The sequence below is a fragment of the Passer domesticus genome, chromosome 24, assembly GCF_036417665.1.
Source record: "Passer domesticus isolate bPasDom1 chromosome 24, bPasDom1.hap1, whole genome shotgun sequence".
In the NCBI taxonomy this organism is placed as follows: Eukaryota; Metazoa; Chordata; class Aves; order Passeriformes; family Passeridae; genus Passer; species Passer domesticus.
Genome location: NC_087497.1, coordinates 5,100,807 through 5,125,844, shown reverse-complemented (window position 1 = coordinate 5,125,844; position 25,038 = coordinate 5,100,807). Strand labels below are relative to the sequence as shown.

At 48.3% G+C, this 25,038-nt stretch overlaps 1 protein-coding gene across 1 annotated transcript in view; it reads left to right on the top strand.

The window, feature by feature from the left end:
- The window catches only part of CSMD2 (CUB and Sushi multiple domains 2), a 245,056-nt gene that overhangs the window by 12,401 nt on the left and 207,617 nt on the right, over positions 1-25,038 (top strand). The window contains 2 exon segments of the mRNA XM_064398686.1: positions 10,626-10,842; positions 23,956-24,068. Coding sequence (XP_064254756.1) covers positions 10,626-10,842; positions 23,956-24,068 — 330 coding nt within the window.

Genomic DNA, 25,038 nt, shown 5'->3' with positions numbered 1-25,038 from the left:
GAAGAGCTTTTAATAAGTGGAGTCTCTGCTTGTTCCGAGTGATATTTTTAATTTCGTTCAGATCTGGAGGTGTGAGATGCTGGGCATGGCAGTGGATGAAGTGGTTTCTTCTGTTTTGGCTGCTGCAGAGCTTCTCTGGGTCCCTGGGGGCTAAAAAGGGTCTGTGGCCTCGCTGCAAGCACCAGAAGGGGACTTGTGTAACTTCTGGGCTTTTAGGGAGTAAAAAATGCATGAAAATACAAGCTGGTTCATGAACTGATGTGTAAAATCTAAGTTAGAATCCAAAATGTGGTGGGAAGGGGGAAGAAACCCCTTGGAACTCCCTCAGATGAAGAACTTTTCAGTGCAGATTTACTTCTAAAGGAGCTCTCCCCACTGGGCTCTCTTTAAACCATCAGGGAAAGGATGGAATTGTTGATATTGGGAGAATTCCAAGGGCTGAGGGCTTGTAAATTCTTAGGGAGATGGGATTTGGAGCCCAAGATCTCCCTTGGGCCTTGAGGGAGCTTTGAATTTTACAGCTGGACACAGAGCTCCAGTGACAAAGGGAATTTGAGCTGGTTTTAAGTGTTTAGTGGTGACAAGGGGAGAACAATAATGAAAGATTTTCATGAGGAATTCTTCAGTTTTGGCTCCACTGTCACTTGGGATGGATTTCACCTTGAACCTTACTTCACCTTCTTCAATTTTTATTTTCTTTTTTTTGAGATAATCCTAACACTGGAGATGAAAATGCCTTTGAGCCCCCTGGATAAACCATTTAAATGCAAATATTATTTTACTGCAAAATAATTGAAATACAAATTGAAAAATTTGTTTTGGCGATAATAATTAGCACCTTGTAAATGAGACTGAGTAAAAAATGCTGCACATGAGTGGGAGTCCATTTGCAGACGCTGGGAAAAAAGTTTTTCATCAAATTACCTTCTGTTTTCTGAGTTTAATTTCAACTGGGGGTTGAGATGATCTGTGTCATTTTTACAGATATCTGCAGTGGAGGTGAGAAAAAAATGAAATCTTTGCTGTGTTCATCTTAGAGAGAAAATAAGAGTAAAATTTTCAGAAGGTTTTGAATCAGGCTGAACATTTTAATTGAGGCTCAGACTCTCAAGACAAGATTTTTCAAGGATATTTAGATGCCAAAATAAGTGGAGACTTGCATGGGGGGTGGGTTTATAAGGGAAATGTGGCTGCACAGCTCAGGTGGGGTTAGAAGGCTCCAGAGGGTTATGGAATATTTGTGAACCTGGGGCTCTGAAGTTCCTTTGAAAAGGATTTGTGAACTTGGGTTTGGTTTTGTGGCGTTTGTCACAAAGGGGTCACCAGAGGGATCAGTCAGAGCCTCCCAGCTTCCATCTCACCACGTCTTAAACCATATTTTTTTTGAGGATAACTCTTGGTTTGACAGGTGAAGCGCAGAGGAGCTTTGAGGTCCCTTCCCAGGCAAAGCATTCAGCAATTCTGTGGTTGAATCCAAGGGCACTGGAGGAGCTGAGAGGCCACAGAGGGAAGTGCAGGGAATTCCCGGTGGGGCTGTTCCTCACCCCAGAATCTGCATTAATTGGTTAATGCCTGTGGAGTGCTCTGGAGATGGAAACAGCTCCACGAGTGCCTGGGTTTATCATTCTGCTGACAATGGCTGTGGAGAGGAGTGGCGGCGCTGAGGGAGCAGCCAAAATTGATTAAGAGACAATTCTGAAAGGGAGAGGTTTGAAGGAAGGAAATGACATCCCTGGAGGAGATGTCTGAATATCCTGGCTGAATATTATTGGGATAACTTGCTGGAGCTGAGCAGATGATCCCAGGTGATGGCTGGGCCTGGGCAGGTCTGTGTCAGAACCCAGGACATTCCTCTGGCTGCCCTGGATGATTGAGACCCTGGCAAGGGGCTCAGAGACCTCAACACGGAGTCAAAAATACCTGTGTGTTTGATTTTAGCCCATGGAAAAAGTTACCAACTTTTTGTGAAGATTTACAAGCCACAAGAGTCTGAGTAGAATGATAGTTAATTTGTGACAGGGTGAAAAAGTAGAATTTTGGGGGTTCAAGAGGCAAGAAAGAAGAATCTGGGCATATCTTGCCCTCCATCTTCTGCTGGGATGGTGACACTTCTTTATTGGTTTAGAGCAGAGAGAGACTGTCTGACATAGGTGATAGGTATTGGAAAATTTTTGTAAATAAAGTACACGTAGTTCTTAGTATAAAATGTTAACACCACCCCAAGGGCAGTCAGTGTGCCACAACCCGACCTGCTGGACAGAGCTCAGCTGGTCAAGGAAAGAATGTTATAAATAAGGAAAAATAAACAACCTTGAAAAGCAGAACCGACGAATCTCGACTTTTTCTTTGGTTGTGGAGCTGGGAAGAAAAAGACTTTCTAACACTTTGGGGTCATCTCAACCCCAGAACCCCGTCACGTCTGAGCCACGGCCCTGGCTGCCTCTGGAATGGCAATTTGGGATGAACCATGCTGCTGCTGCTTTTCCGAGGTTTCCAAAGCCTGCTCCTTCATTCCCTGCCCTTCAGGCTTCCTTGGACACCCCCAGCAGCTTTCTGCCCCTGCCCTGCACAACCCAGGGGAGCTGGCAGTTCAGAGGAAGGAGGGATTTATCTTCCCAAACAAGCTGGGAGATAAAACCAGCACTGGGAGAGAAAGGAAACAATGGGAAGGATTCCACTGGTTGGTGAATGGAAAAATAAACACAAATAAACTTCAGGTTTGATAAGAAATGAAATTAGACGTTGAAAGATGAAGGAAACAATGGGGAAGGAAAACCCCTAAATTCTGTAAGAATGTAGAAATTAAAAGGGAGGGTTATACATTGGAGAGGAATCTTTGGGAGCAGGTGTTCTGAGAAGTCTGAACCTCTCAAGTACCTCAAAAATGGGGAAAGAGAGAAGGGAAATGCAGCTGGGAAATTGGGATAGAAAGGTGTCTGAGTCCTCCAAAAATTAGAGAGACCCCAGGGGAATGCCCCATGGCCTTTGCCTTTATTCCAGTAAAGTAAAAGGACTCCTCTGTCTCTTTTCGGACATAAACCTCAGGTGTTTGTGGATGAATTTTCCTAACACAGTGAAACATCTCGGGGTGTGGAAGCTTTGCCAGGAGTTTTCCAGCCCAGTTTTTTTGTGCTCGGGCTGTGGGGTGAATTCTGTGGCTGTGAGCAGCTCCTGTGACACAGGTCCAGGATTTCACCTGAATCTGAAGCTGCTGCAGTGCCACAGGGGCCACACTTAAAATGTGGAACATCTGCACCAAGAAATGGATTTGCTGAGAAGTGGAGAGGGCAGAAACCTGGGATTGTGTTTAAAATGTTATCAACTGGGGCTGCTTAATTTGATTTTTCAAGTGTTACTCTTCCTGGGGCGCTCAGCTTTTTTGTTAGCTTGGGCTTTTTGGGCTATGAATGTCTGAACTCCTTCAGCCAAGGTGCCTCAGAGCCCTGTGGAGATCAGTGGGCCTGGCAGAACGAATGTCCCTTGTTCTCATGCCAAAGGCACCAAATAAAGTCCCTTTTGTCACAGCACAGACACACACGTGGTTAGGAGGGGTCCAGCAAGGAGCCAGGGCAGCAGAAAGCTGCATTTTCCTTTTCAGCCTATGGTTCAGATTGAATTTTGCTTGGTTAATGGCAGCACAAAAACTCCCTTCAGTTATGTGGATTTTTGTCCAGATAAACGTGCCACAAGAACATCCTCTCTAAGGAAACACTCGTAAATGCAGTCCTACTGCAGAATTACAGTAGTCTAGTTATACAAAAATTATAGAGCAGAAGAAACAAAAAAGATTTTTTGTGGGGTGGGTGCTGGGCTCTGTGCAATGCTGGACAAGTCTGGATATTCCTCCTGGACACATCAAAGAGTCTCTGCCACGCTGAGGGCACTGTCAGTGCCAGACTCCTGCCTGCAGCCTCACAGAGCTGCTCTCCTGTCACTGGGGAAGGAAATGCAGCATCAGAGCCTGCCAGGGAGCTGGGCTGGTCCCTTCACGGGCAGGGACAGCAGCCAGGCCCTCCCGTCACCCTGCTGCCTCTGCAAAATTTTTCCTCAATTTTTCCCAGATATTTAAAAGAATTAAAAAGGGAGGGTTGTACATTGGAGAGGAATCTTCGGTAGCAGGTGTTCTGAGAAGTCTGAACCTCTCAAGTACCTCAGAAATGGGGAAAGAGAAGGGAAATGCAGCAGGAAATTGGGATAAAAAGGAGGCTGCATCCTCCCGTCACCCTGCTGCCTCTGCAAAATTTTTCCTCAATTTTTCCCGGATATTTAAAAGAAATTTTTCCTAATATCCAACCTAAACCTCCCCTGGCACAAACTCCTTTTTCCTGTGTGGGTGTTTGTGGTTTTCAGGTGTGTGGTGGCTCAGCTGGAGCTTTTGTGGAATCCCAGACACGTGTAGGAATTTTCATAACTGTCCAGAACGACATTTTTGATTGGGAAAGGGAGGGAGAGCACACGTGAGGATGATTTTTGCGTCTTTTGTTCCTCTTTTCTTCCTGCTTGGGAAGGCTTGCAAATGGAATTGCTGGGCTGGAGCAGTGCTGGGGTGTGGGGGCTCTGCAGTAACAGCCTGGGCAGCACCAGAGGGGACAAAGGGGTGGCAGGGGACAGTGAGGGACACCTGGACTGGGAGGGAAGGGCTGTGTGTGCCCACAGAACTGTGGCGTTTGGGGATTTGTGCACTTGTGCAGATCTGGCCGTCCTCACTTGAGCTGAGCTGGGGCTTTGGATTCTTCTGGGCTTGGCAGTGCTGGCAGGAGCTGAATCCAGCTCAAATGCACTTTTTGTGCCCTTGCATTGCCCAGCTCATCACTCCCCGTGCTCAGAGGGAGCAGGCTCAGGCTGTCTGAGATGGAAATCATCCCTTGATGATGCTCTTGGATCCACGGGCTTTTGATGAAGTTCTAGTTAATGGAATGACTCTGCATTATTTATTACCCAGCAGGCTTTGATAGGAGACTGGAGGTTAAGCTCCAGCTCGGGAAGGTGAATCCTGAGGGCAGCAAGGCTGGCATTGATCAAGTGTGGAGGTGCTTTCCCTCTTTGCTCACTGAAATTGGGTGAGACAGGGAATCAGAGCAGGGCTGGAAGTAAACTACTCCCAGGTTGTGATCAGTTGTAATGACTTGCTGAACCACCCTAAAGGAGGCATCTTTAGTGCCTGATAAATGATGCACAGCACTAAACAGTGGGCACAGGAACGTTTTTCCTTTTCAAACAATGAGAAGGAGTCGGTGTGTGTGGGTTTGGAGAGCTCTGAGCAGTGAGGTGAGGTGGGCAAACCTTGGAGGTGCTGCTGGACGAGCAGGGTTCGCCCCTGGTGGTTCAGTGTTTGCCTGTGCATTTCACTTTTCCTGGGGAAAGGTTTTTTATGTGCCTGCCTTTGCGGAATGGGCTGTAGAACAACACGGAATAACAGCATTTCTGTGTGAGTAACAGTAACTACAGCAAATGGCAAAACCCCAAACTGCTGCATTAGGGAGGAGGCAGCCATGGATCCTCCATAAATGATGCTGCTGAGAGCAAGGCACTGTGCATGATTTGATATTTGTTCCCACTGAATTGTGCAGTGACCATGCATCAGCGTTTGCTAAATTAGATTTTGTTTCTGCTGAGGAACAAAGTGCAGCGACTTGTATTTCAGGAAGCACTTCAGAGATAAATTCAGTCTCCCTCTCTCTCAAGCGTTGCTTGGATAATAACATGGTGTAAACCAACAGCTACAATTCTTCCTTGGTTTACACCCCCTGGATCTGGCCTGGGATTGAAGTTTAAGGAATTGCAAGTAGGTGGAAGATGATTTTTTTCCTGCTGGTTTCCTTTGCAGTTGTCACGTCAGAAAATGCCTTTGTTTGTTATTGTTGTTTACCTCCTGGCAGAGGGGGGAGGTTTGTAGTGACACAGTTTGGATGTTCAGGTTTATCTCAGTCTGGAGCTCCTGGAATTCCCTGTCAGGCAGGGCTGGGAGAGAGCAGCAGCCAGGGCAGCTCATTCCTGTCCTGAAGTGTTGATTGTTTAAAGGCAAAAACAAAATCCTGTTGCTGTGAGTGTTCTTCCACGGCTGAATCTCCTGTTTTTCCTGCACATAACCTGGTGGGTTTGGTCAGTGTGCAGTGACTGTCACACTGCTGCCCCAGAGCCCAGCCAGCCCTGCTGCTCCAGGGCCTCTCTAAATCTGCAGTGACTGGCACCAGAACGGTCCTGGCTCGCGTGTCGAGATGACTTTGGATTTACAGTGGAAATAAAACCTCCCCTGAGCCTCTGCCTCCGCTCCTGGAGCTTGTCCTGTCAAAAGAACTCTGCTTTGGAGCACAAGGATGTGCTTCCTGCTCCTGCCACCCTTCTTTTCTCTTCATGGAGCCCCACAGTGAAGCCTGGGGGGTTTGGGGCTCTCCTCTGCTCAGCTGATATTTATTTTTCACTGCAGTGTCTGGTCACGTTAAGTTTTGTACCATGTGGATTAAACTGTGTGTTACAAACTGCAGTTCTTCTGTGAGAGTAGTGCAGAGTAAATATTCCATCATCTCCCTCGTGAGGAGCCCAGGGTGAAGCCAGTTAGTCTGGGGATTGTTCAAAGAGTTGCACAAAAGAGCTCTTAGAAGTGGAGACTTGGTTAAATCATCATGTGAAAAAATTGAGGAATTGAGTCACCATCAGTGAATTCCATTGGTGGTGTCCCAGGTAAAGATGTTTTCCCCAAGTGCTGTGGGTTTCCTTAAAGGATTTCATGGTTTTGGAGGTCTTTTCCAGCCTCAATGATCTTGTGATGATCCTGAATGATGATCTCCTAAATGATGATGCCCTAAATGATGATGCCCCAAATGATGATGCCCTCAGTGATCCCTTGTCCTTGTCTGAAGTTCCTGCAGTAAAGCAGCGCTGAGGGATTCATTTCAGGGACCCACTCCCAAAAAACCACTCTCCAGAATTGAGAGGAGGTGCTGGCAGAGCCCAGCCTGGCCTCAGCTCTGTTTTCCCTGCATCACAAATGGGACAAATGCCCACGAAGCCATCCCTGTGATGAGCCCAGGGGGTCCCACCCTCTGGAATGTCAGCCCATGGAGAAGAGATGAGGAGCTGGAATACCCACAGGAGCACACCTGAGCTGGGGGGATGATGCAGCATTCTCATCTCTGCGGGAGGAATTCAAGGTGCCTCGTGTCAGGCTTTGGGATAGGAAGAATGTGCCAGAAATTTTAGGAGAATTGTCCTCTGTCAACCCCAAATCCACCTGGAACTTGCCAGCACAGGCACCGGCGCTGCCCTTTCATATCTTTCTACTTGTTTGTGCTCCTGGGCCAAAGGGATAAAGGGAATTGTTTCTGCAATCTTCACAGGAGAAATTTTGAATTTCAGATAAGGTTTTGTCAGTCAAGGATGAACTGAACTAACTCAGACCTGGAAGCAAATGATAGAACACATAAATTCCCTCAGCTTCCCGGATTTCTTTCCGTGCCTGATGACTTTTTTCCAGCAATGTCCAATATAAATGAAGTTCTCTGCTATTACAGCTATTACAGAATATATTACTGCCCAGTTTGGCAGCTTTTGCAAAGCTGTGCTTTGTTTGCAATAAGCAATTTTCTTTTATCTGTGCCCAGAGCACCTCTGGGTCAACGTCGTGAACATGCAAATATTTCAGTAGATTGATTGGATACATCATAAAACTCTGTCTTATTTTTCTATTATTTATTTGTTCTTTCAGATAGATTTATGTCCATTTGTGGCACAGGAAGGATGGGCTGAGTTTATGGATTTTGGAGCTTCCATGTGACCTTGGGAGTGTTTGGAACATAGTGTCTGTGACCTTGAATTTATTTCCTGAGCTTCATGCCGCCTTGGTAGCTCTTACACCATCAGGAAATTGAGAGATAAAGCCTCTTTAATTTCCCATTTGCCTTAAATTGTTCTGATGAACTTATGATTAAAATAAAAATGAACAGGAGGGACAGTTCAATATCCCCCTGCTGCTTATTGAGCGTCGCTGAGGTTGGAGAAAGGATTCGACTGAATTGGAGAACAGAGCTTGTGGATCTTTGGTTCTTAAACCAAACTGGGCTTCATTTTTCTCCTCTGATCACAGGAATATTCCACTCCTCTGCAGCTTTCTGGCACTGAGCTTTTCCAGTGAACTCCCCAAAAGAAATGGAGCCCAAGTGGAGGAGGGAGGCGGATTAGTCTCTCATGTAGTGACAAAAAGCCAGGTGCTACAGAAATGCAAAATACTCCAGTCAAGGAATCCTGTGCCTCCCTCACTTTAATCCCCGGTGGATTGTGGGGCTGTCCTGCCTCTCATTGATCCAATAAACGTGCTACAAAAAGATTCCCTGGGTAGTAAATAGGATGGGCTGTCTTGGATTCATAAAACGGCGAACTCCGTCTTGCGGGGAGAAGTTCCACGGAGCGTTTTTTGCACCCAAAGTAGGTCAATCTAATTATAATTGCCTTTAATGAGCACCACTCTGCAGTTCTGTACCTGTAGCTGCTTGGCACTCAGAAGTGCAAATGCCTTTGCTGCCTTTGAGAAAAAAAAAAAAAAAAGATAAAAAAACAAGGAGAAATCAAAGAAGTAATTTCTACTCGAATGCATTTCGACTTGAAAGCCTCTGTTGTCCCCATCAGCAGGGTAAACAATCCAGCATGGGTGGGAAAAGCTGGAGCAGCAGCTCAGAGGAGAAAGGTGAAACTCAGCTTTTGGGCCATGAGATTGACCCTTCCAGCTGTCTGGAATTTGGCTTTGTGTGGGGGAATTCTTCCACTAAAGCAGTGAGGGTTGGGGCAGTTTGGAGTGAGTCCTTTGTGCCTCCAAAGATATCCAGGTACAGCAGCAGTGAAGGGAGAGCAAAAGGCTGAAGGGAATTTGTCATTTAGGCTGTTCCCAAAACACATTCATGTACCTGTGTCCCCAGGGAGAAGAAAATCTCATATATCCTGTAAGTGTACATCGTGGCTCTTTATCTTTGGGATGTAGTGTTCCCAGTACTGCCTTGGGCAGTAGAAATGGATTTGAGGGAGGTTTCAGGTGTTTCACCAGTGTTACAGGAGGGGTTTTGTTCTCTGCAGCTTTGCAGCAGCTCCTCAGAGATACTGACTGAAGATGTTCTGTGTGTTGAGGCAGAATGAGGAGCACAAGCCTGTCAGAACTGGCTGAGAGGAGCCAGCAGCCCCCCAAGGCAGGGTCTGCCTGGTGATTTCTCCCCTGTGTCCCCCCACCAGGGCTGACAGGGGCGTGAGTGCTGCTGCTGCTGTCTTTTGTTGCAGTGAACCATTCCCAGTCAGGGTTGGAGGGCACCTTACAGGATGGTTTGTTTGGTCAAGCCTTGCACTGTGTCCTGCTCTTTTTGGGGTCAGGACAGGTTTGTGGACAACCTTTGGCCATGAAGGTTTCAGGCAGCCTTGGCCAGCCAGGCTGCCCGTGGTGGCTCAGCCTGTCACTCCTTGGGGTCCCTTCTGCTTTCTCAGGGTGAGGGGGGGATGTGGCACTGCCTGCACACTCAGCCCTGCTTCTGCCAGGTGGAACTGGGGGAGAAGGAGAGACTGAGCTCTGGCATTGTCCCTGGAATTGGGGGAGAAGGAGACAGTCTGGCATTGTCCCTGGAATTGGGGGACACTCAGCTCTGGCATTGTCCCTGGAACTGGGGGACACTCAGCTCTGGCATTGTCCCTGGAACTGGGGGACACTCAGCTCTGGCATTGTCCCTGGAACTGGGGGACAGTCAGCTCTGGCATTGTCCCTGGAACTGGGGGAGAGGGAGACAGTCTGGCATTGTCCCTGGAACTGGGGGACAGTCAACTCTGGCATTGTCCCTGGAACTGGGGGACAGTGAGCTCTGGCATTGCCCCTGGAATTGGGGACACTCAGCTTTGGCATTGTCCATGGAACTGGGGACACTCAGCTCTGGCATTGCCCCTGGAATTGGGGGACACTCAGCTCTGGCATTGTCCCTGGAACTGGGGGAGAAGGAGACAGTCTGACATTGTCGCTGGAATTGGGGACACCCAGCTCTGGCATTGCCCCTGGAACTGGGGGAGAAGGAGACAGTCTGACATTGTCGCTGGAATTGGGGACACTCAGCTCTGGCATTGCCCCTGGAATTGGGGACACTCAGCTCTGGCACTGTCCATGGAACTGGGGACACTCAGCTCTGGCATTGCCCCTGGAATTGGGGGACACTCAGCTCTGGCATTGTCCATGGAATTGGAGGAGAAGGGGACACTCAGCTCTGGGGGGGACACTCAGCTCTGGCATTGTCCCTGTGCTGTGGCCCAGCAGGGCCTGGCCCCTGGCACGGCTGCAGTCAGAGTGTGATGGGAGAACTCTGGGTTTTGTGGTGGGCTGGGGAAGGGTGGCTGAGGAAGGAGCTGTCCCCAGGGCCAGGCAGCAGCTGTGAATCCAGCTGTGCTCACAGCTGCTAGGAGCAGAGCCCAGGATGTGTCTGGGGGTTTGGGCTCCACATCCCTGCAGGGAGGAGGCCAGAACTTCATCCTCAGATTTTACTTTCCTCTGTTTCCTGGGGCACAGAAACCTGGTGGGAAGAGCCCTGTATGCTCTCTTGGGATGCTGAGGACATTCAATGTTCACCTGACACCCTCTGACTTTGTGCTTTTGTCTTTTCTCTTGGCAGCCCAGAACTGCAGTCACACATTGCAGGGCCCAAACGGGACAATACAGAGCCCAGGCTTTCCCTATGGATACCCCAATTATGCAAACTGCACGTGGACAATCACTGCTGAGGAGCAGAACAGGATACAGCTTGTTTTCCACTCCTTTGCATTAGAGGAAGATTTTGATGTATTATCCATCTACGACGGGCTGCCTCAGCAGGGGAATCTGAGAACGAGGTACAGTGTTCATTACAGTGATGTTTATAAACATGTTCCCCTTCCTGCCACTGGGATTAAATCTGCCCTTGGATGTTTATGCTGCAATAAACTGGGAGTGTTTCTCCATGAGCAGTTCTTACAGTTGTTTTGATTTCTTATCTCTGATAAGGCTTGAAATGTTTCTCTGAACTCCTGACACTAATGATTTATCAAGACTTACCCCAGACATGCAGAGGAGTTAATTAGGAAATGGAGCAGGAGGGAAGCAGAGTTAATGTGCAGAGAGCTTCCCTCAGTCCAAAGGACACTTCTGGAGTGGGAGGATGGACTGTGGGGTTCAGTGACAGCTCTGCCAAAGCTTTTGTGGATTTTCCCCCAAAATCTGGGCTGCTCCTTAACCCCCAGTCCATCCAGCAGCTGGCCAGGCCTGCACCCCTCCCATCTGCTGGATCTCCAGGGGTAAGAAGTGTTCAGTAATCCACTTTAGTAGGAAAACTCCTCATGGCTTCTCCAGTGAGGCTTTCAGTGTTAAAAAAAGTTTTGTGGGAGGCTGATTTTGCTGTGTTGCTGTGGCAGCAGATGCTCTGGGAGCTGTCAGCTGTGGAGCAGTCGTGATCTCAGCCCTCTCAGCTGGGGACACGACTGGAGGTGCTGGTGGCAGCTCCACCCTGACAGTGATGCATCCAAAAACCCAGGGAGCAGTGGCAGCATCCAGGCTCTGAATCCTTGGAAATGGATTTTCCTTCAAAGCACTCGAGTTCAGGACAAATCCATTGACCTCAGTGTCTTGTCTGACCCCAGTGGAACATCTGAGCTGCACCCTGGTGGAAATCAGCTCTTTATGTAGATTATTTCAGTTATGCAAATAAATCATCTCCTCATTTGGCAACTGTGCTTGAGAATCACTTTAATTATGGGACCTGGGTGTTTAATCAGGAGGTTCAGTGCTTTGCTTTGGGGATAATGGAAAGGTGGAAAACTGGGGGTAAAATCCAGCTCAGGAAACTTTGTGTGGTGAGAAGTTAATGCTGCTGAGAGATCCTCACATGAATATTCTGGTTGTAAATAAAAGCAGCAGGAAGGAACCTCCCAAGTGTGAGCTGGGGGTCTGCCCTGGGGGTCTGTGACCCTGCACTGGGGAAGGTGAGGAAGCAGAAAAGGTTCAGGTGCAGCTTGGGCAGGTGAATGGGAGCTGGGGGTGGAACCAGCAGCAAAATCCACCTGGGAATGTTCCACCTCTGAGCTCAGGAAATGGACTGTATTTAGGGCAGGAAAGGGGAATAAAGAGAAGAGGGGGATTGCTAGAGGTCTGAAAGCACTTCGGGAGGCTCAGCTCAGTAAAAGATGAACTCCTGCATGGTGGATATTTGCTTTCTTCCCTTGGACATTTCTGGATTAGTAACTTTAAACCTGGAGTTGGCTCTTTTGGGCTGTTTCATGTCTCATCTCCTTGTTCACCAATTTTAGTGTTTGGGCAAGGCTCTTATGCACAGGGTGGGATTGTTGGGGTGTCCCCTCATCCTTGTGGGTCCCTTCCACCTCAGGAGACCCCAGATATTATTTTTGTTATTACATCAATCTCACCCCATTAAACTCTTAACTGTTGCCTAACACCAGGTTACTTTTTTCTCCCTTTTTTCTCTTTCTCATGGCCATCAATTTTGCTTTTTTTCCTGCCTGCTCTCCAAATGTTCTCCATTCATCACCGAGGTGCAGCCCTGAAGATGGATGGCCACGTGTCACTCATCAGAGCTCACCCAAAATGAGCTGTGAGCAAGGGGAAAAGAAGGGACAACTGGATTTCTTTGCCTTTTCCCCTCCCAAACTTCTATTTTTGAGCATCCCTGATGCATTTGAGGTCCTTCCCAACCCAGACCATTCCAGGACTTCCTGGGAAGGGGTTAATGTTGTGTTCATCATGTGCTGGCAAACACCCTCTTGTCTTGCAATTTAATGTGGTGTGAAGGTTCCCTAATAGAATAAGAGCAGCCCTAATCCAATGAGGCATTTGCTAATAAACAGCTTTACTGGATATTAGGGAATTTGCCTTGCATGTTTGTGATGAGGACGTGAATATTAAATGGGTTTCAGTGCCTTAATTTAGACATCCAGGGCTGTTGTCATCTCTCAGTGCCATGACTTTGCTTTGTTTGCTAAAATCAGAGCTCGTTTCCAAGTCTTTGCTATTCCAGCTTCTCTGGAATCATCGGGTTTTTAGAATCCTGCAGTGGGTTGGGTTGGAAGGGAACTTCAGTTCCATCTCATTCCCTCCTGTGCCATGGGCAGGGACCTTCCACCATCCCAGGCTGCTCCAGCCTGGCCTTGGACGCTTCAGGATCCAGGGGCAGCCACAGCTTCTGTGGGCAACCTGTGCCAGGGCCTCCCAACCCTCACAGGGCAGGATTTTTTCCATCTATATAATCTAAACTTCCTTTTTTTTCAGTTGGAACACATTCCTCCTTGTCCACTGGAATTTTCCCAGCTCCTGGCTTTCAGCAGGAACCACTGTGGGGGCATTTTCTGTGAAACCTGAGAGCTGCATATTATAATTATTACATTAATAATAATTATATTTGGTGGCTGCAAAGTTTTCTCTTCCTTGATGAGGGACATCAAGATTTGCTTTATGTCCAGGACTTCCCCTTCTCTTGAGCTCATTACACCAGACCAGACTCTCCCTAAATCTCTTCCTCCAAGTTCCCAGCTGCCGTGGGATCAGGGAGTCCTGCAGTTATTCCAGAACAGTCTTTGCCCAGTTCCCATTGTGCCTTGTGATTGTGGCATTGTTCCCAGGTCGCTCCAATCAGGTTCCCTTCCTGATTGCCTTCCCACTGTGCTGGCCTCAGAAACTCAGCACAGACCTGACTACAATTTGAATTCTTGGGGTTATTTATGGCTCTGAGATTGCCGTGGGATTTGGGAGAGACTCTGAACCTCTTTGTGTCAGACTCTTGTTCCACGACATCCCCAGAGTGGGCAACGACAGAACCACGTGGCTTCCCCCCGCTTTTTCATCTGCCAGTAATTTGCAGGACCCCTTTAATGTGAGAGTCTTGAATCACTTGCAAATTCCCTGATTTGAAGCTTCAGGCTTGTACTCAGACCCAGGGAAAACACATTTACAGTCTCCCTGTGCATCAGTCCTTGTAGCTCCCTAATTCTGTTTTCCCAGTGAGACCTGCTGAATTTACACTCCAAATGCAAGTGGTCAGCTTAGAAAATCAGATTTTTGGGTTTTTTTCCTTCCAGAAATATTAAAAAAAGCCCAGGGGACAGAACACGGGATGTTTCTACCAGCAGAAACTCCTCACTTATGAATGTGCTGAGCAATGCTGGGGTTTCTCAGTCTTTTCCAACCCTTGGGCTTCCCTTCCCACCTGTTGTGGGCAGGGAATTGTGTCCTCCTCTGCTCTCTTCCCTGTTCAAACAAAACATTTCAGTGATGCTGACTTTATTTGCTTGAGAAAACCTTTGTTTGAGGCTCTGCATCCAGAGGAAAACAACTCCCAGGGCCTCGCGGTGCCGGCCGCGTTTCCACGGGCGTCGCTGGGAGGAAGAGCAAATTCCAGTTTCTTGGCACATCTGGGAGGAACCTGCCCCTTCTGAGGAGGGCTCTGCAGAAATTCCTGTGCCTGCAGGGTCTGGGGGAACGTTTGCAGTCAGTTTTTCAGTGGGGTTCTGTGCAGAGCACACAAATCCTGCTGCTGGCACAGGGCCCTGCTTCCCTTGCAGCTCACGTCCCACATCTCGCAGTGTCTCCTCAAGCTGCTCCCACATCCTCATCCCTCTTCCCTGACAAGTGGCTGAAGAGTGACGAGAAGGATTGCCATCAATCTGCTGTGTGAGCAGTTCAGAACCACATCTCGGGCCATATTTAATTGACTGAAAGTTGAAGGATTTGGTTTGAACTCGGAAACAATGTGATCCTTGTGATAAGAGCAGCGTTATCTCTGGGCTGACCTAATTACCTGCACCTTGCATGTTTCTCTTGATAACCTTTTAATTACTCTTTGAAAAAGCAGCCCGGGTGACTTGTACTTAATTACCAATCAAGACCACAAAGCTTTTGATCTTAAAAACAGCAAAAGGGAGGAGGAGAGGAAGGGACGAAGGGAGGAGAGAGTTCCCCCGGTGTTCCTGTGGCTTGCAGAGATGCAAATTTGGGGTGAAACGACATCCTGGGGTTCAGTTGTGGTAAAGAAAAAATCCCGGCGCTCAGTTCTGGTAAAGAAATTCCTGGGGTTCAGTTATGGTAAGGAAAAAAATCCAGGGGTTCTGTCCTGGTAAAGAAATTCCTGGAAAAGCAGCATTTGTCAGCTGGGAATGCACAGTGCTTGTGTCAGGAGTTTGTGTGGAGTCACCTCTGGCCCAGTGCAATATTCCTTTGTCACTGCCTCATGTCTCCAAGGTGACTACAGTTCTTTTTGCTAAGGAGAAGGATAAATAAAGCAGAGGGCCAGCTAAATCCTCTGTCACCTTTAGTAAACATCCGAGCCCCACCTCCCTCTCAGCAGAGCCTTTTGTCACTTCCCATTAACTCCATGGGAAAAGAAACACAACAAAACCCCACTTAAATTTATGTTCTCTGCTGTGTAGGATAAAATCCACTTTATTTGTGTTTTTCTCTCTGGGAAGAGCCGTGTTTGAGCTGCTCCAGCAGCTCCAGGACCCTTCAGCAGAGTCCCCGTTTTGTTCTGAGGAAGTGCTGAGTGTTTAAACTCTGTCTGCAGGATAATTGATGAAACTGGAGCTGAAAGTCTGGGAGAGGTAATGGAGTTAATGCAACTGCAGCAGGGCTCTGCAATTTCAATTCACTTTTTCCATATTTATTAGCAGAGGGTGCATCAGGAGGAGTGATAAAAGCAGCTGATTCAATCAGAGTGGGAGCTTTTTCCCTGGCACTGTGGGGAATGTTGTAGGCTCAGGAGGAGCCTTGGCAGGGATATTTTGGCAGCCTCTTCAGAGATGGGGATGGAGAGGTTTTGTCCTGGTTTAGGGGTTAAAGGACTTGCTCACACCTCTGAGGTGAGGCACACAGGCAGGGTCTCTGAAGATGTTGCTTAAATTATTGCTACTACTACAACAACAATAATAATTTTTATTTATTTTATTTTATTTTATTTTATTTTATTTTATTTTATTTTGTTTTATTTTATTTTATTTTATTTTATTTTATTTTATTTTATTTTATTTTATTTTATTTATTTTTTATTAATTTATTATTATTGTAAAATTTTTTATTTATTAAGAATAATTACTTTTATTATTATACACATTGCTCTGTGACGAGGAGGTGGCTCCAGTCTGGCCCTGCTTGTAAGAACCTGTCCCAAAAGTCTCTTGACTTGACACAAATAATAGTTTGGTTAGAATTATTCCAAAATAATGTCCCTTGGAGTCAGTGAGCAGCGTGGTGGCACTGCCCTCTGGGTTTGGTGCCAGCATGGGCAGGGCAGGGCAGCAGAGGGTGTGGGGCACAGGGAAGTGCTGGAATCCCCCCCAGGAGCAGGGATCCATCCTGCCCTGAGCCCGGGAGCTGCTCTGCTCCCTGGGCAAATCCTTCTCAGCTTTCCCTGCTGTGAAATGCCAGAATCCCAGAGAGCTGCTGGCCTGACAGCCCCTCCATGCTGCCTGTGTCAGACACTTGCTCCTGTCCTGCAGGACTCTGCATTCCTGCACTTGCTCCTTGCTCCCCCCTTGCCCTGTGCTTAGCAAAAAACAAACCTTGTGTGATTTCCAGGAGGTTCCAAGAACTTATTTTTCCCATTTACTCCATTTCACACCCCTGGTGACTTTTTCTTTTTTTTTTTTTTTCCTATTTTTCCTTTTTTTTTTTTTTTTGGAGGGGGGGTTTGGTTTTTATTTTGAAGAAAGAGAGAAATAACCCAAATCTGCCAAGTTCTGAATTGAAGCTGCTGAGCCGTGCTTGGGCTGTATCCAAACTTGCCTTTGTTTACTCAGAACGTCAGCTCGGATTTGCCGGGGGTGACTGAGATTTGATGAACTTTCCTGTGAATTTGTCTTTTTTCTTCCTCTTGGTTTGTCATAACGAGGCTGAGAATGGAGGTGCCGCAGTTGGATTTGATGGAATTGTGGAAGGGTTTGGGTGGGAAGGGAATTAAAGCTCATCCCATGGGCAGGGAAACCTTCCCCACGCCCACCCCAGGGCTGGAGGCAGCTCTGCAGGTGGGGTCTCACCTGAGCAGGGCAGAGGGGACAAAATCCCACTGCAGTGCCAGGAAATCTTGGGAAAATGAGCATGGAATGGGTGTGAGAAAAATAATAAATCACATCCAACTCCATGCTCTTCCCAGTCCATTGCATTGCATGGAAAATCAAATTTATTGAAATTTGATGCTCAGTACCTGTCCCCAGCCTGAGCCATGAAGGCCTCATATATCTGAGCTGGCTGTGCTGGCTCTGGGCTCTATAAATAACACTTTTCTAGTGGGAATTGACCCAAACCCTGCTTTAAACAAGCGGAGAAATCCATCCAGGCTGGGATTTATGAGCTCTGTCACTGTCCCCCGAGCCCGTGTTGGTTAATGAAGCTTTGTCAGTGTCAGAGGTAAGCAAAGGGCTCCTGGGCCTTGATGGATTGTGCTTGGCTTGGCCAGGGGAGGGAGGTGCAGCTGATTCCTGAGACTGAGAGCCATGCTGGATAAAATTCCTGGGAAAATTGTTGGTGTTTATCACGTTGGGAGACGTTAAAGAACAGAAAAAAAACGAGGGGTTTTGCCCTTTGCTTGTTAACCGGCATGGTAAGAAAAACAAAAATAGTGAATGTCAGAACCAGTGGGTTGTACTGGTCTGGAATGAATTCTCCAGCAGCTGGGATGGGATCAGAGTGGCCATGGGAGTGAAATGTGAGCAGATCCAAGCACTCCTGTGCAGGTCCCAAACAAAAGCAGTTGGGCTCTGAGCACAAATCCCTCCACCAGCTTGGCTAAATCCAACTGGGAGCTGTTCTTGTGTCACTGCAGGATCCTTTGAAGTTGGTTGAGAGTTGATTTTTTTTTTTGGTCCAGAGCATCATTTCAGCCTTGCAGGGCTGCAAATGAAAGGACAACTATCTCAGTGACACCAGCGAGCTGTGCCTGGAGGACAGAGCTGCCTTTTAAGTGTCTGCAGCATTTGGGAGCTGGGAGTGCTCTCAGATCATGCTCTGCTTGTTTTATTGATGATTAATGAGAGCGTTCGTGTCCATGGGCTCTGGAAAAAAGCTGACATCTCGCTGTAATAGTGTTTTTCTTTAATAAATACAGGGAAAAATCTAACAGAGCCACTGGGGGGGAAATTCCTGCCCCAGCCAAGCCTGAGGAAATGCCAGGAGAAGAGAGCTGGCTGCTCAGGGGTGGCTTTTATCCACAGCCACGGGCAACAGGGGAAGTTTTGTAGGAAGGAGAAGGGATGAGATGTGTGAGAGAGGCTGAGGCAGCAGCACCTGGGCTGAGGGCCCTTCTCAGCATCTCCTCAGCCCCAGCCTTTCCTGCTCCAGGCCCTTCCTCAGCTCTGCAGCACTCCAGGAGCTCCTGGCCCTGCTGTGCTGAGGATCCAGAGCCGGACAAGCCCTCCAGGGCTGGGCAGAGGGGCAGCATCCCCTCCCTCCCACCTGCCTTGCAAGGATCTTTATCCCAGGATGGTGCAGGGGTGCCAGGCTGCTGTCATTTACCCTGCCCACAGCAAAGAGAGTGCCTCATTTGATGGGAAATTTTCCCTAATAGGTGCCTTTAAATGACAGGCAGAAAAAGCTCACCGAGCTCTGGGGTGCTGTAATTTAATGCTGGGTTAAATGACACAATCCAGTGCATTTTCATTAGATGTTCTGAGACACTTCTCCAGCATTTATGCTTTAAAGGCTGCTGGATTGCCAGCTGCAATAACTGTTTTGATTGCAGCCCGAGCTGATGGTGGGCATCCTACCAGAAAAATAATGGGCTGGGCTTTAATTACGGCACCTGCACTCCCCAAGTGCGTCAGCGCGGCCGTGCTGCATCCAAGGGATGGCAAATGTGCAACAGATGGAGCCGAGGGGGCTTGGAGCAGCCCTGGGGGTCCAGCCTGGGTGTTGGGGTTTGGGGGGAACAGAAATGTTCAGGTGTGGCTTGAAGCTGCTGAGCAGAGCAGCCAGGGGGGCTCTGGCTGGGCTCAGCTCCTTTTGGGGGGCACGGGGCAGTTTGCCATCAGTGCTGGCACACTGGAGGGGTCCAGAGGGGCTGGAGAGTGTCCAGGGAAGGCTGGAAAACTCCTGATGGAGCTCCTGAAGGGGCTCAGCCTGGAGAAAAGGAGGCTCAGGGAGGACCTTGTGGCTCTGCACAGCTCGTGACAGGAGGGGACAGCCAGGGGGTCGGGCTGTGCTCCAGGGAACAGGGACAGGAGCAGAGGGAACGGCCTCCAGTTGAACCAGGGGAGGTTTAAATTGATTTTAGGGGAAGTTTCTCCATGGAAAGGGTGCTCAGGCATTGCCCAGGGAGGTTTGGAGAGCCCATCTCTGGAGAGGCATCCAAAGGAAGGGCTGGAGGTGGCACTTGGGGACAAAGTGGGGATTGGGCACAGCTTGGACTCGAAGGTCCTGGAGGGCTTTTTCAACCTCCCTGATTCTGGCATTCTGGGATTCTGTCCCATCCAGGCTGATCTCCATGGCAGGTGGGGTTTCTCACCTGTGGAAGGTGCATTTCACTGCCATCAGCTCTCCCAAAACTGATTTTTCCTGTCCTGCTGCAAGTTGGGAGCCAAACCAGGCAGATTTGCAGCGTCCGTGGCACACCTGAAGCAGAGCACGAGGGATGCAAACAGAGCAGAGGATTTCTGTGTTGATTTGTTTGGATATATTGATTTTTTGCAAGGGCAAGCTTATCAAGTGGCATTTCTGGCGCTGGTTTCGTTTGGTTCCTCGCTGCAGGAGCAAAATTAAGCCAATGAAAAACACATTGCAGATCTCACACAATCAGCCCTGGCTCCGAGCACGTTAAGGGGATAATCACTCAATAATCCATTTGGCTAGAGGTACAGAAGGAATGGAATATGATTATTCCTGCTGTTATTACTGCCCTCACCTCCATAAAAACGAGGAGTGGAGTTTGCTGCTTCCCTGCCTTGTTAGAGTGTGTTTTTTGTGGTTGCTGCCCTGAAGATCAGCGATGTCAGAATTGCTGTTTGGTGGGGAATGATTCCATGTTCTGCCTGCCTTTCCCTCCTTTAACTCTCTCTGGGGTGCAGATTTAGGGAGGAAGGCAGGAGAGCAGTTACCAAGCAGGGATTCCTGCCAGTGCTGCCTGTCCTGGGGCTTTGCAACAGCAGAGCTGAGGTTTTGAACATGGCCATGGTAAATGATTGTTCTTCGAGGGGATGCTGCCTTGGACAAGACAAGGACATCAGAGAAGAAAAAAAAAAAACAGTTGTGTGCATTGGCTGGAGGCTTAAGAGGAGAAGTGGCTTTTATTGTGGTTTATTGAGAAGCAGGAGCAGCTCCAGCTCGTTCCCAGGGCAGCATTTCCCTGCAGGAGCAGCCCAGGGAGGGCTGCAGGTGCTGCACAGGTATTCCCTGACTGCAGCAGCATTTCCTGCTCCCTCCTGGCTCGCTTGGCTTGCAGTGGAGCCACCTGTGATGTCCTGTGTGCTGAGGGGATTTTGGGTGTGTGGGGAGCAGGGTTTGGTGCCTTTGGTGGGGACCCTCTGAGGGTCAGAGCTGCTTGGCTTTACCAATTTCTAGAGGCTCCCCTGGAAATTGTCTCTCCAGCCAGTGTGGGCTCTGAGAACAAGCTCAGTGACAATTTCATGCCCTCGTGCACAGGAACTTCTCTTTTAAAGCCCTGTTAGTAGAAAACAGCAGTTGTGCTGGAATAAATGCTGCAGGGCAGTGTTGTTTCAGGTAACACTTAATTCCTGTGACTCCTGGGGGACGGCAGCTCTTCCTTACAGGTAAAGGACATGTTCCTGTTGCCCTGAATTAAAAGCAACATCTGCAGAGTGGGATCCTCTTAGCACAGGGGCTGTGAGCAGAATCCACGATGCAAAAAGCTCAGCTCAGAGGGAGCAGATCCACTCTGGGGAATGAAAGGCATTAACAAATTCCTGGGTGATGCTATGGGCTGATCAGGGGAAGATAAATCAGCAGGTTCTGCTTTTATTAAAGCTGGTCCAGGCATTTCCTGGATTTTATTTTTAAGTGCATGGATGTTTCAGCAGGCCACTCTAATTAAACTGCCAAATTAATTAATAAAAACAATGACACTTCCACTCAGCACAGTAAAAACTGAATCCTTCTGGCTCCTGGAAGCTCTGATTGTTAATAAACAGGAGCAATTGTCCTTCCAGCTTGCCCAGACCGTGGATTTTATGCTGAGGGCTGGTCAGTGCTGCTGTGCTGACATTAAAACTTAAATCATGGGCTGGCAACTCCGTGAGCTCTGCCAATAACTGGAATTTTTGCTTCAATAAAGTTCTCAGGCAGAGCCTGTCAGCTCTCATCAGTCAGAGCTCAAATGTGTGTGAAATAATATTTAGGTTTGCTCAATGAGAGGCAGAGAGAAGAGGAGGGAAGTTCCCTCGCTGTCTCAGGGGCTGGTGATGACTTTGAGCAGGAATTGCTTGGGCTGGGTGCTCAGAGAAATTTCAGTTTCTCCCCCAAACCTGGTTTTGTTCTGTGGGTGCCTCTTCATTCTGTGTGAAGAGAGGAAACACCCTGAATGAAATAACATTTACAGCTATTTCCTAAAGGGGCAGAGAGCTTTGTGTCACAGGTGATCCTTTCCCCCCCTGGCACAAAGTCTGGCTGCTCTACGTGGGATAAACCTCAGAGTGTGTTGTAAGAAGCTTTAAATTCTCTTTTTTCCTGTTTATCTCGTGCTACTCCTGCCCTTGTGATCCCTTGAGCGCTCTTGATCCCAAATGATACCAAATTCCTTCAGTTCCTGCTGCTCCTGTGGTTTATAAAATCTGGGTTTGGGGCTGCTCAGGGATTGCTCCTGAATTCCTGACCCCGGTAATGGCAGGCAGGAGTCCTCTGTGGGAATCCTTTACACTGGAAATCTGTCCAGGAATCCCCTTGGCCACGCTTGAGGAGGTTTGGAAGTTGTAAAAATGTAATTTTGGTCAACAAGCTGGTCTGGGGATGGCTCAGCACCAAGGGTTTGTGTTTGGGATTAATGGAAATCAGTAATAAACAGGTTTTTATAATAAAATCAGTTGTCATTTAGCTGTGAGTCCATAAGGGAAGCAGGTGGGACTTCCTGGATTTGTCCAATTTTATTTTCTTCACTCTGATTTGTGCCCATGTCCTGGGAATTCCTGCAGTGCAGCTCCCAGACCCTCTGGTGCAGCAATTTCCTGGCTGGGAGCTTGGATTTTTACCTCAGGGTGGGAACCATCCTTTGGTACATTTTGGACCTGTGCCCACATAAAACCCCCATCCTTGTCCTGGTGCTGGGAGGATTCCTGGAACCTTCCAGCCTTTTCCATTCTGGAGGCACCACTCTGAAGGTTTATTTAGTTGTTAACATCCATTTTTTGCCTGTTTTTTAGGTTCCTTTTAGTGCAGTTTGTTGAAATTTTTAGTCAGATTTTTACTCCAAGGTTCTCAAAACATTTTAAGCCTTATTGAACAAAGCCCTGGGCTCACTCAGCACCCCAAAATCTCTGTCCCACGGGGTGGGTTCTGCTCCAGCATCCCAGGGCTGGGTTTGTGGAGTGTCCCAGGGCAGGTGTTGGTGACCAGGGAGGGGTTTGGGACAGAACCAGTGAAGAACCACAGGAGTGGAGTAAACCTGTGCAAAACTCTGCAAAACTCTGAAAAATGACAGGAGCAGTTCCTGTGGGCAGGCAGAAGGTGGGAGAAGCCCAGGGTTTGTTGCTCTCAGGCTGTCCCAGGTGCTCAGGAGCTCTGAGCTCCTCCAGGAGTGTGATGGGATCAACCCCACTCCTGGTTTTTGTAGGGCAGCAAAGCTGAGCGTGACCTGGTGTGGGTTTTTCCCAATGAGTGTGACCTGGTGTGGGGTTTTTTCCAGTCAGAAGTGGTGAATGTCACCTCGCTGTGGGTTTTTCCTGGTAAGTGTGACCTTGTGTGGGTTTTTGTAGGAGGGCAGTGGTGAGTGTGACCTCACTGTGGATTTTTCTGGGTGAGTGTGACCTTGTGTGGGCTTTTTGCCAGATCAGAAGTGGTGAGTGTGACCTTGTGTGGGTTTTTTGCCAGATCAGAAGTGGTGAGTGTGACCTTGTGTGGGTTTTTCCTGGTGGAACTGACCTTATGTGCATTTTTCCTGGTGGAACTGACCTTGTGTGGATTTTTCCTGGTAGGACTGATCTCACTGTGGGTTTTCCCTGTGAGTGTGACCTTGTCTGGATTTTCCCTGCTGGGGCAGGCCTTGTGTGGGTTTTTCCTGGTGAGGCTGACCTTGTGTGGGTTTTTCAGGTCAGAAGTGGTCAGTGTGACTTTGCTGTGAGCTTTTACCAGGTCAGAAGTGATGAGTGTGACCATGCTATGGGTTTTTGTAGGGCAGTGCTGCGTGTGACCTCACTGTGGGTTTTTTCTGGTGGAACTGACCTTGTGTGGGTTTTTCCTGGTGGGGCTGATTTTGTGTGGGTTTTTCCTGGTGAGGCTGACCTTGTGTGGGTTTTTCCTGGTGGAACTGACCTTGTGTGGGTTTTTCCTCGTGGAACTGACCTTGTGTGGGTTTTTCCTCGTGGAACTGACCTTGTGTGGGTTTTTCCTCGTGGAACTGACCTTGTGTGGGTTTTTCCTCGTGGAACTGACCTTGTGTGGGTTTTCCCTGCTGGGGCTGACCTTGTGTGGGTTTTTCAGGTCAGAAGTGGTCAGTGTGACTTTGCTGTGAGCTTTTACCAGGTCAGAAGTGATGAGTGTGACCATGCTATGGGTTTTTGTAGGGCAGTGCTGCGTGTGACCTCACTGTGGGTTTTTCCTGGTGGGGCTGACCTTGTGTGGGTTTTTCCTGGTGGAACTGACCTTATGTGGGTTTTCCCTGGTGGAACTGACCTTGTGTGGGTTTTTCCTTGTGGAACTGACCTTGTGTGGGTTTTTCCTGGTGGAACTGACCTTATGTGGGTTTTTCCTGGTGGAACTGACCTTGTGTGGGTTTTCCCTGCTGGGGCTGACCTTGTGTGGGTTTTTTCCAGGCTGACAGGATTCCAGCTGCCTGCTCCCATCGTCAGCACAGGCCTGGTGCTGTCCCTGTGGCTCGTCAGTGACTACGCCGTCAGTGCCCAAGGCTTCCAGGCCAGCTATGAGGGTGAGTCCAGGAGGGGCTGGAATTGCACCTGAACTGGGCTTGGGAGGTGGGAAACTGAGCTGCACAGTCTGCACCAGGAGCTGGATAGCTCTGCTTTGTTGTTGTGTAATTTAATATTTTTTTTCAGCATTTAAATGGATGGTTCCTTCCAGCAGAGTGGGTTTTTTTTTGGTTAAAAGTGTGCTCTGGCTGAATTCCCTGGAATATCAGGGAATGGTGGGTCATGTCAAGAAAATTAATCCACAAACATCAGAGGTTTATGTCCAAAAGGAGACAGAGGAATCCTTTGACTTTACTGGAATAAAGGCAGAGGCCATGGGGCATTCCCCTGGGGTCTCTCAGATTTTTGGAGGATGCAGCCTCCTTTTTATCCCAATTTCCCAACCTCATTTCCCTTCTCTCTTTCCCCATTTCTGATGGATGTCAGGACAGGTGAGCATTTTGGGACAGGTGAAGCTTTTGGGATAGGTGAGGATTTTGGAACAGGGGAAGTTTTTAGGTGAGGATGTTAGGACAGGTGGAGTTTTTGGGATAAGTGAAGGTTTTGGGACAGGTGAGGATGTTGAAACAGTGAAGGTTTAGGGACAGGTCAAGGTTTTGGGACAAGTGAGGATTTGGGACAGGTGAGCTCAGCACCCATTGGGAGGAAAGACAAATCCATTTGCAAAATTGCTTTTTTTCCTCTCCAAATGTTCCCAATTTGTTCGGATTTTCCCCTCTGCTGGAACATCTGCCAGTCTCTGTGTGAGACACGTCACTCCCAAATCCTGGGGCAGAGGACACGCAGCTGCTTTTGCACTTCCTTGACATTTCCAGTTCATTTTTTGGCATTTACACACAGCTCCTTGTACACTTTGTAATGTTCTTTTATTACCTTGATGCCTCAGGAAATCTTGTACAAAGGCTGGCGCCGGGGCTGCCCTTTAGTCACACACATCTGAAACAATCTGGGGTTTATTTGACTGGTGAT